At 48.4% G+C, this 11,166-nt stretch overlaps 1 protein-coding gene across 3 annotated transcripts; it reads right to left on the bottom strand.

Annotated features, from left to right (window-relative positions):
• Positions 1-235: 235 nt before the first annotated feature.
• Cdgapr (GTPase-activating protein CdGAPr) lies at positions 236-10,712 on the bottom strand. Of its 3 annotated transcripts, none has more exons than XM_071776775.1 (8): positions 10,337-10,712; positions 8,570-8,769; positions 7,948-8,085; positions 7,482-7,886; positions 7,067-7,397; positions 6,636-6,969; positions 5,627-6,542; positions 236-5,557 (listed from the first exon to the last, which is right to left on the bottom strand). In XM_071776775.1, exons 2-8 carry the CDS (start codon positions 8,636-8,638, stop codon positions 3,101-3,103), a joined length of 4,650 nt encoding a protein of 1,549 aa, XP_071632876.1. In that variant the 5' UTR covers positions 8,639-8,769; positions 10,337-10,712; the 3' UTR covers positions 236-3,100. The 3 variants fall into 3 exon arrangements, with proteins under 3 accessions (XP_071632876.1, XP_071632878.1, XP_071632877.1); XM_071776777.1 differs by lacking the exon at positions 10,337-10,712 and adding an exon at positions 9,930-10,052; XM_071776776.1 differs by lacking the exon at positions 10,337-10,712 and adding an exon at positions 9,384-9,847.
• Positions 10,713-11,166: the final 454 nt, after the last annotated feature.

The raw sequence follows: 11,166 nt of genomic DNA, 5'->3' as shown, positions 1-11,166 counted from the left end.
GTCGAGGCTGCTCGTGGGGCAATGACGACGACGACGACGACGAAGACGACGACGACGGAGGGGTACGGAGCGTCCGGTTTGTCGGACGAAATTAAAAAAGGAAATATTGATACAACCCGCACAATTATTAATTATTATAGTCCCGTCGTTAATTACCAACGTCACAGCATGGACGAGGGAGACAAGGGAGACGAGGGACGCGGAAATTCGAAGAAACATATGCGTCCCATCTTCCTCCGATGTTTACAGCATTTATATTTATTTCACGTACAACTTGCATATATTATAATTATAATCGACAAACAGTAGTCTCTCATAACGGAAACAATTATTATTATTAAATGCGATTATAACTAAAGGGGGGCAAAGATGCGCCCAGCCGGATGAGGCGTGAGCCTCCTACACTCAAAAACAAGATTACTATATGTCTATATATACATATATATATATATATGTGTGTATATGTATATATGTATATGTATATATATATATTAGCCTTTGAATATTAGAGAATTAGTCTTTGTGTTGTGTGTGTGTGTGTGTCTGTGTGTGTCGTTTTATAGGGAACTCTTTACTTTCTATACGGCTCTTAATATTGTTTCGTATCGTTTCTCTCTCTCTCTCTCTCTCTCTCTCTCTCTCTCTTTCTCGTGCCCTTAATAAGGATCTCTACAGACTATTTTGCGAGACTGCGGAATCTCAGCTTATTAAAAATACACATCGCTCGCGGATGTATCATTATTGCGCGTTATATTGTGCATAAGTCATTAGGTACCTCATTTGTAAGGGGTTTTCAGGCGTTGTCTAGACATATCTCTCTCTCTCTCTCTCTCCCTCTCTAGTTAGGCCATTACCATCTCGGATAAAAGAATCCAGGGAAGCGCGCGCGCAAGCACGACTATTGAATCTCTAAGTATTTTATCATTAACAGTCAATAAGTTTTAATAAACGTGCACTACGCGTGCCTGAACACTGCTTACAGATTTGCACGATAGAGATACACGACTGAGATATTCGAGTGGGGATACGAGACACGCGAACGATGACACGGGGAAAGCACGGTAACACCGCGATCGTTGACGGTATCAATTCTTGGTTGCCGTACCATTCAGCCGACAAAAAAAATATTTTAACGTTAATTAACCGACATTAAAAAGAAACAGTCACGTGTTCGAAACGAAAACCACGGTTTTTCAAGTCCTCACTACGCATGCAAGAGATTTTAAACGTCATCGTTTCTAATCACTAATAATCTTAATTAAATATCTTGAGAATTTGTAAGAGATCAAAACGTATTTCAGCGTAAGGCTCTCCGAGTATTAAATTGTAATTTGTTCATCGCGTCCGCAGGTCCGCCAGACGCGAGCATCACTGAAATCGTACTCAACAATTAGCGTCGACAATTAGTCCCAGTCTTATTGAACAGTTCTCGAACCGTGCTTAAAAAAAAAGAAACGCTCAGTTTGCTAAGCCTTTATAGAAAACAAAACAAAAAAAAAAAAACATTTCCGCGTGCGAAAACATCATCGTTCTCTTTTTCACAGAAGAGACCGATTAAAAATCGAAAATAAAGATAATAAAATGGGATAAAAGGAAACTAAAAACGTATGAACCATCGCTCTAAAGCGTCGTGCGACGTAACAGAAATGAGATGAGGCGATGTGTGAGCAGCAGAGCTGCTGCTTAGTAATCGAAATGTAATAAAACGCGAGGCCAATGCGCGCGATACACACTTAGGATATTAAGATTAGAAGAACCACTTTAATAATCCGATAGTAATCTTGATTTTAAGCTAGCCTTCCGTCGACAAGCGCATTGTTATAGAAATCAATATGTTACACACATATTAACTAACCGAGAGAATTAACATGTTTTCAAAAGATATATCTGTGGATGTCGTCATTATGGACCAGTCCATAACGCGAGAGTAACATTGGCGCGCGAATGAAACGCCCGGTTTAACGTCGCGCGAGCGAGTTCGTCGAGACTCCCTCGACCAACTCGCAAAGCGCAATTTAGTTAAACTTTATGTATGTACCAGAAATTTTTCACTCGCGAGAGAAAAATACTCATCTAAATTTCGGTAAAGTTACAATTTCGCTGTAAAAAGGCGACCAGATTTTACGCGGCTCGTAAAGGAATCTCTCTAAAAAATAAAATTCCAAGATGTACAATTTTTTTTAAAGAGATTTTTACCTACGGTGTAAAAGCAACAGGTGAGTCCAACGTCTCGCGCGACGTCGTGAGAACCTGCACGAGATATTGTTGACTCTGGTACATACAAAGCAGCTGAAATGTTACATGCGCGTGCGCGTTTTTTCTTCGCTAGCGTAACAGTACAAAGAATATAAGTAAATATAAAAATCAAATAATAATATTAATAATAATAATAATTACAAAGAGGATCGTTATTTTAAAGCTTCTAACAATAATAAAAATGAATACTTTCCTTCGAGTTCGTAATAAATTAATAATGAGCTTTAAAAGCATTCGTACAATTCAGCTAACAATGGCGATCGACGATATGAAGATGAGTCATGGATCGCGTAACTCGTTTTATCATCCTCGTCGTAATTCACCTTCATTATCAACCGCGATAAGGCCGCGGCATCGGTGAGATTCAAGTGAAAGCGGTTCAGTGGATCTAGTGAAAGAGCGTTTGGCAGAATTACATAAACAATATGTCATCGAATGCAAAAGCGGCATTCGCATTCGTGAGTAGTACAAATAAGCCCAAGTTAGCGTACATACCTGGGATATAAATTCAATAAAAATATACGAGCGGTAAAGTTATGTAATTTAAGATAACGCCGTCTCTATTATTACCGTTTGGATATACGTTTACTCGACGTTCCGTCATTCTAATTAGTTGCTGTGTATTCGAAAACAAAAGCAGACGTGGCGTTAAGAACGAGGTTGAATTTGGTCATACGGTTGATTAATTCGACAGCCGCCCTACAATTTGCACTTGTTCTAAGATGCAGGTAGATAATGGATATCGCATTACGCGTTAACTGCTCAAGAACTTATTTATACTACTATAGAGAACGAGGGAACCCTGGCTCCCTTTTTTTCCTTGTCTTACGAAGACCGGATTTCATTAATGAAGAGAGGGTCTCGTAGCCCTCTGTTTCAACCTGGTTAATAACGCCTGCTCGCCGTCGTCCTCGGTTTTCGATGAAACTCCACGGAAACTCTCCGACCGATACTTGTCCCTCAAGAACGTCCTTCTCTCCTCTTTGTACTTTTCGATTCTTTCTCTACACTGCGGGTCCCCCAGGTCTAGGCCGCCGAGATTTCGCAATTGGATCTTCTCGGAGGCGCTCGAGCAGGTGCCGGAGCTGCTGCCGACGTTAGGCGTCGAGCAATGCTGCACGTCCTCGGACGTCGGTTTCACCGACAACGAGATGTCCTTCGTCATTCGATTGAACTTGGCCTCGTCCAGGGAGCGGCTCAGCGCCGCTCGAGTCGCCCTCGCGTGACGCGCCCGCAAGCAAGGTGGTAAATGCTGCGACGGCTCCTCGGATTTGCCCCTCGCGCAATCCAATTCTTGTCTCATCTTACTCTCTCGGACGATCTCCCTGCCGATCTCCGAATCAAAGCTCCTTCGCTCTCTGACTGTTTCGCTTTCGTATTTTCTTCTTACAGGCGTAGACGCGTCCCCTACCGCGCCTCCGGATAATCTTTGTAGAGCTAGCTCCTGCAAAATCGCCGCGGTGTCTCGTGGCGGAAGAACCACCGTGTCGTCGATGGCCGGCGACAAGGTGTTCGTGAATGTGCTCGACGTGTCCAACGTCCGTTCCATCACCTCGGACGCCCCTTCTGGCGCGTGTGCCACCTCGCAAGGCTCGGCTGCGTTCTCCGAAGGAATCCTCACTTCGATGTTGCCTCGTATTTGATTAGCTTGCAAGCTGACGCATTTGTGACCCTCGTCGCCACGTTTGGAAGCGCATTTGCGTATTTGTTGCGTATTACTCTGCTGCTTCTGCGAATTATTGTATCCGAAACTTTGGCACTTCTTTGACAGTCCGTTCGTACAATGGTCGTTGTCACGATCGTCTCGCGTAACGCTCGTCTCCTGATTTCCCTCGGATTTATTCGAGAATCGCGGATGATTCGTGACGTGTAAAGTGCGTGTCGCGCAATCACGCTGCTGCGCGCTCGTGTCCCTCGACAGACGGCGATAGTTCTCAAAGGTTTCCGTTTCCGCAAACAGCTCCTTATCGTCACGTATCTCGTTCCGATTTGTACCAAATACGTTCGCATTGTCCGCCTCGATGTAACACGCGCGAACCTGTTGCTGCTGCTCCCTCGCGTTAGACTCTTGGCCCGAATTAACATCCGTGCAGGAATATCGATTGCCATTCTCTCGATCGCGCAGTCGAGAATGGGTGTCGTCCGCGAGATTATCCTCGTTTACGAGACCAAAACTTGTCTGCGACTCAGCCTCTTCTCGTTCGAGCCCATGACTCGTATACTTCTTCGTATCGGTAACATCGAGTATCATCTCCTCGCTTTCCTGCATCGATGCACGACTTCCCGTCGAATTGTCGGAAGTCATTCCCATACGGAACGCGTCCGCGGTCGGAGGCAGCGTGAGCTCCAGCAGTGTTTCAGGAACATTCTCCGACGCTGGATTCGCGTCGCTTTCCACAAAGGAATCGTTGGGACTAGTCGATTCGCTGATCGGTGTTATAAAGGAATTAGCTGCCGTTCCTCCAACAATCACCCAGTCGCCGGAGTCGTTGTTGCTACTCGTCGCGCGCGGATTTTCCGTATTGGTGAACACTTTGTCGGAGCTGTCGCAAATTACGAATCCAGACTCCTGCAGCTCCTGTAGAGTTTGTTCGCACGACATGGGAGAATCGAGATCGGTCGTATTGGATGGCAACCTCGGCAAATCAGCCACCGCGGTAAGATTATTTGGTGAATCAGTAGACTCGTCGCGTTCGTTAGCCGCCTCTTCTTTTTCTTTATACGATTTAGATGAGATCTCCACAGAATGCAAACTCAGCTGTGTTACGTCCTTACGGGATGCGGCAACTCCGCTAGTTACAGCTTCTTCGCACGAAGAGGAGGATAATCTGTTACACGGTGTCATCTCTGTATCGTTGAAAATCGAAGCGACCGCGCTCGATTGACTCGCGACGCGATTTTCGGTACGCGATGTGGTCGCGTTTCTATCGTGCAATTCCACGCGTCCATCATAAGCTATAATCTTCTCACATGGCTCCAATCTCTTATCTCGGTCTTCTAAATTTATAGACAACCTATGGCTAGGATCCGACGACTTTTCAGAAGATGACGCACTGGTCTCCTTCAACTTATTCGTATTACTTCCGTCGCGCTCGTCGCCAATCTCTAACGGCAAAGTGAAACTTCGAAAACTTATTCTGGGGCTATTAGCTGGTACCGGCGACGTAGAGTGAGACGTGCCCTGCAACGTAGCGGGCGTTAATGGCGTAGAGGCTTCCGACAACAACGGTAGATAACCTGGGGTTTGTAACGGAGACGGTGTTTCGATACTGTGAATATCCGCACTTGTCGACACCATGACCTGAAAGATTCGATAGATTAGACATGACGTGCATATAGAAAATGACTGAGACTAATTTATGTTAATCACCTGATCAGGACTTTGGCTGTCTATGAAACGCAACTCGACGTCGCAATGCAATCTTTCTTCTAAGCGAGATCGTTTCCTCTTAGACCCGCCGGTCGCGGCGGCACATTGATTTCCTTCGGTTCTCTGCCGACGCGGTGACGCTTCTACCGACGCCACTCCGCCACCTTCCTCCTCCGAAAGCATCCTCATCTCTCGTTCTTCGAGATCGAAGTTAAGTTGTATCTCTGAGAGATCCAACGGCGAAGATGCGTTAGGCGCATCAGCCAAGTGATCAAAGTACGAATCGTGCGAGACGGATCGACTGTGACCGCAGGTTCTGATGGGAGGTGGTCCTCCTAAAAGCGGACCCAATCCATCTTCGCCGTCTAAACTGTCGGCGCTTTTGACGGGTCTCAGGCGTCGCAAAGAGTTCAAGGAACTTGGCACTGTTTCCGCTTGAGGTGGCGTGCCAATTTGCCTCGTTTTTCCGACAGCGCCCCTACCAAATAGCGCCCTCCAATTTAGCGAGGGCGATCGTTTCGAGCCATTTCGTTTGCGTGGCAGCTCTATGACAGTGTGATAGCGCAAAGGAAGGCCAGCCGGACCCGCTCCAACCTCTATGTAATCAGGCTCGCCTCTGAGACTTCTGTTGCGCGCTTCCTCCAAAGTAAGCAATCGCGCGGACGTGGTGATCGCCAAAGACTTTGGTCTGCCAACAGGACCATCCCCGAATATGAGTTCCGCGTAGCAGACTAGAAATTCCGTCACGACCGCCTGAACTCCGACACCCTGAAGGGCCGCTACACCACCCACTTCCAGCTCCTTGCACCTCAAGAGATTTGGCGCCCAGACGATGGCCACATTGCGCGGAGTCATACCTGTTTCCGTGCCACGCGCGGCTACCCTCACCAGGTGACGCATCAAATATTCCAGTGTCCTGCGTACATAATTTGATAAAGATTAGAATAAATCGTCGACTCGTTGCCGCGACAGGTGAACGTAACGAAAATGGAAATATGGATAAAACTACCTGTAATGTGGTGGCGGTAGCTTTCTAACCGCGTCTCTCATACGTCTCAATCTCTCTGCGTCGCTACTGGCTTGAACCGCATTGACGAAAGTGGAGTAAAGTTGATACGTGCACAATGGATTCGGCAGCTCTCTAAAGTACATCTTCAATAACGATGCTACGGAGTGGATATCTTGCAGAATGCTCTCATCGGAATGCAACGCTGGTACCCTATCTTCGTCGAAGGCGTTCCGCAATTTTTGAATGTTGGACGTTACGCCACTAAGACGATATATACCGTCGACTAGACCATGTTTCTCTATGAATTCCGCGCAGCACGTCAAAACGGTAGGCACTACAAAACGAATAATCTTTTTCGTCTTCCTTCCTCTTTTATATAGTTTATACTCGATATATCTAAATTATAAAAAGTATGCTAGAAAAAAATGTACCGTCTTGACCAGAGTTTAATAGATGTTCTCCCAAATCGCAACCAAATACGCGCTCTCGCAGTATACCCGATTGCTTCAATCTCCTCCTAGAAGGCCGATTTAGTATGAAGGATCTAAAGAAGGCGATCAATTTGCCATGTTTCCGGAGCACGGGCTTTACTGGTAATCTCGATCTGACCGTCGTCGAAACCGTCAAGTGACGCGGCACTTTGTCCCCGATTACGGCGACGCATTCGGCCGGAAAAAATCCAACCGCGAATCCATGCTTTCCACGCCACCACGTACTTTCCCCCGGAGGGGGCATGTCTATAACGGATATCATGTCGCCTACCTGTTTATCATATTAAATCACTTGGATTAGTCAGAGCGCAAAGTTCTCATAGTACAAAGACTTACAAGTTAGCTAATTAATTACCTGGAAAGAGATCTCGTCTTGGGCTTGAGCGGTGTAGGGTCTCACGGCGTATGCCGCGGCGACGGCTGGAGTATTGATAGGACAGGAATCCGATTCCGGCACCAGAATCCTTCTTCCCCTGTTATCGAGCTGTAGCCAATTTAATACCGGGCCACAGTTTAGGCCTTCGTGATTCAGCAGCGAGAACCGGGTCAAGTAATCCTTTAGTATATCACAGGCGTTTTTTGGCCGAACATCTGGAAGCTTCGTTAAGGAGGAAAACTTTCTGTCGAATATGCAGCGATGCAGCTGCTTATCGAACATGACGAAGTTGTCGTAGGACCTCTGTAGCGTCCAGCACGCGTCGCCGGATGTTATTCGAACGGCGTAGCTCTCCGAGTCGTTGGAACCCTCGTTGACGGATACCTGAAAGCCGAGCCGGTGTTTTCTTAACCGAACCTTCCGTGTGTTTCGCGTTTTGGCGTACCTCCAGAGTACCAAGCTCGACGTGCTCGTAATGAAAGTGGGCACACTCGTCGAGCTTCGGAAAGCGTGCGATGCTACTCATGTTGCTGCCAGAACTAACGGGCGTGCCGAAGTCGTCCGTCCGATTACCGCTCAAGCCCTGCAATTTCATTCACACAAGGGAATTAAATTCCTTCTGGAACTTTATAATCGAATTTGTGTAATAAATTCGACATTCTCGTGCGAGCTTTTTTAACCCTCAAAAGACTCCGTGCTTTTTGGCACCTTAAAAGTACTCCGTCGGGTCCTTTTTGCTTTTCGACTTATAAATAATATTAAATATCATTCAAAAAATTCCGCAAAATTCATGGATATTCCTTGAACTTTCCTCTTTTAAGCTGTGATGTTGGTTTCTAAAAATTTTTTTTCTTTAATAGTTTTTTTTTAGTTATTAGCATAAAGAAATTGAAAAAAAGTGATTTTTTTTTAAATTCATAATAAATATAAAAAATGAGTTTCAGGCTAAAAAAAAAATATAAAAAAAGATATTCAGGATCGTATTTTTCGGGTGGACGAAAACGACCCGACGGAGTCCTTTGAGGGTTAAATCCACTAAAGTGCGCTATAATTTTTAGTTTATTAACCTTCGTCTGAGACTCGATGTCGGTGAGCCGGTGAGCACGGGGCCTCTCTTGCGTCGACGGCCCGGGCATCTTTCGCAGCCTCTCCGTGGACGAGGACGAGGAGGACGAGGAGCCAGGCCTTTGACTCGATTTGCCACGCGCCAAGGTGGCCTTCTTCACGTTCCTCTCGATCGAGCCATCGCTTCTTTCCCGCAGTTTCTCTGCAGACACGACGGTGGAACTTGGATTATCGTGTCCAGAAGGACGCACTAAATCCCGGACGTCCTCGTAAAGGGCGTTTTATTCGCGTCATTCGGAGAACGATCACTTTTAACGTCTCGTTATCTCAGATCCGTTCGTTTAGGACTAATAAATGCCCTTTGTTAAAGGCATCTCGTATTAAAATCGATAGAAATTCGAGTATCTTCACGGGGCACGGCGCAATTATCGACCGACCGAATTTCCTTCGCGTCTCCGCGATACGTCTCGGAACGTCTGCGATCGTCTCGCGAAAGGGAAACGACCGTTTTTGGAATCGAGATCCGCGTCTGCGGCGGGTTTTTTTTTTTCTCCACGGCTCACCATATGCGCCGCATATCGCGCGACTTATCCGACGACCAACGCGGACGAAACTAAAAGCAAAGCCGCAGTCCGCAGTAAGTAAAAGGAAAAAAAAATCTCTTAACTACAGCTCCATCTCGACACGTCCCGTAAACGTTGTTACCGCGATAATGGCGATAACGAGAGCGAGAGATAAACATTAGGAACATTTCGGATGACAGGTCGACGGAACGTTATAGATTCTCGATTACACCGTTTTTCCGCCGTCGGTTACCAGGAGGCACGGCGGAAGTCGTCGAGTCGCGTTGGACGCTTCAGGGCGTTTCGGCTCGATCGGCACCGCGCCCGGAGCCCGGAGCGCGATCGAGCGCAGGCCGACACCGACACGGACACGCGCGCGGGGGCTGTCGGCGCGCTTAACAAGGCGAGTCTATTATCTAAGGCGCGCGGAAGTGCCAATAACCCGAAGGCGGTGGCGGCAGCGGCGGTGACTCCGTTTCGGGCTGCCCGACATCGGGACGACCGCGCCGAGGAGTGTCCCCCGCGCGCGGATTCACGTGCGCCGACAGCTCCGGCGCTCGCGACGCGTTCCGATACGCGGAAAACGATACGACGGATTACGGAGTAAACGAAGCAACGGATTCACGGCATTCGCGCACGCGACTCGCGAGCGAGCGAGCGAGGGGGACCGACGGCCGACGTGTATATTTACATCGCGAGCGTACCGCAACCGCGCGACGTGAGGAGGGATCGCGGAGCACGGGGGGGATCGGGGAGAGAGAAAGAGAGAGAAAAAGAGAAGGAAGGATTGATATCGGACCTTTCCGCTTTCCGCACCGGCGAAATCGCGAAGTCGCGAAGACTGCGAACAGCTGTGGGTCTCCGCAGCTCACCCCCCCTAACCCCTCTCTCCCGCGCTCGCTCCTTGCTAGCCAATGCTCGCCACTGTGCGGCTCGAATCTTCGCGCTGGGATCTGGGATATAACGGCGCTATTATGTCACGAGCGGTCTCTTTCTTTCTTTCTTGCCTCATTTTTTCTCTCTCTCTCTCTCTCTCTCGTTTCAACGCTTCGTCGCGCACGCTCGGGCGAGGATAAACTCGGGAGGGGAAAGAGAGGGACGGGTCGGCGCGATGCGACGCTACGAACAGGGCCGCTCTCATTCTCGCTGATTCTCGCATCCTCTCTTAACAAGCCGGCGCGGACTCGAGGGGGGAGAGAAACGTACCCGCCGTCGCTCCCGATTATTGAGAACCCCTGGTGGTCAGCCGGATATTTCGCCGCCTGCCGGAGAGGAAAGTCCGCGCACCCGCACCGTGTCCGCTGCCTCCATTTGCCTCCGTTTTACGTCGAGGCTGGTGCTCGCGCGGGTGGAGCCCAACGAGACGGCGACGGAGGCGGCGATCTCGTTGCGATCACGGTCGCGTTCTCACTCCTCTGCATCACCGTTTCACTCACGCGGCCGATCGCGAGACGCGACGCGAGTACGTCCTTCGGCGGGACGGTCGTGCGAAGTTAACCCAGCCTCGCGACGGATCACAAACGGATCAAAGACGCTTCTCTCAACGCCGATGCCCACCCGCCCGCCTATCCGCCACTACTCCCCGACCTAACCTAACTTCGCGTCACCTAGCCTGACGCGACGCAACTGGACGCAACTCGACGCGTCCGTCGTCGCCCGTCACAAGTGTCACCAATACCCACTACCCACCAACGAGACGGATTCTAAAAAAGGGATTCTCTCATTTTGGTTTTGCAAAAAATAAACAAAATTATTCATTGGATTACCGGTTTTATTTAACACACTGATCTCGACTAAATTCCGATTAACTTAATCGAAGATTTCGTGTCCCTCGCAGTCTCGTCCTCCGTTTGTTTTTTTCCGAGCGTCGTCGCGAGATACGATCGATAACAAATCGGCTGCGAACGCAGCTTGCGCGCTGGACGAATTGCTCGATCGCGAAAGCGCTAAGCAACGATCTCGAAAGTTGATGTTTGCGCTGTGCCTGATGATTCCACTCAGCGCGACGCTCAGCACGCGACAGAACCTCAAATTCT

The sequence above is a fragment of the Temnothorax longispinosus genome, chromosome 4 (assembly GCF_030848805.1).
Source record: "Temnothorax longispinosus isolate EJ_2023e chromosome 4, Tlon_JGU_v1, whole genome shotgun sequence".
NCBI lineage: Eukaryota > Metazoa > Arthropoda > Insecta > Hymenoptera > Formicidae > Temnothorax > Temnothorax longispinosus.
The sequence above is the reverse complement of the archived record's forward strand: the minus strand, read 5'-3'. Positions and strand labels throughout refer to the sequence as shown.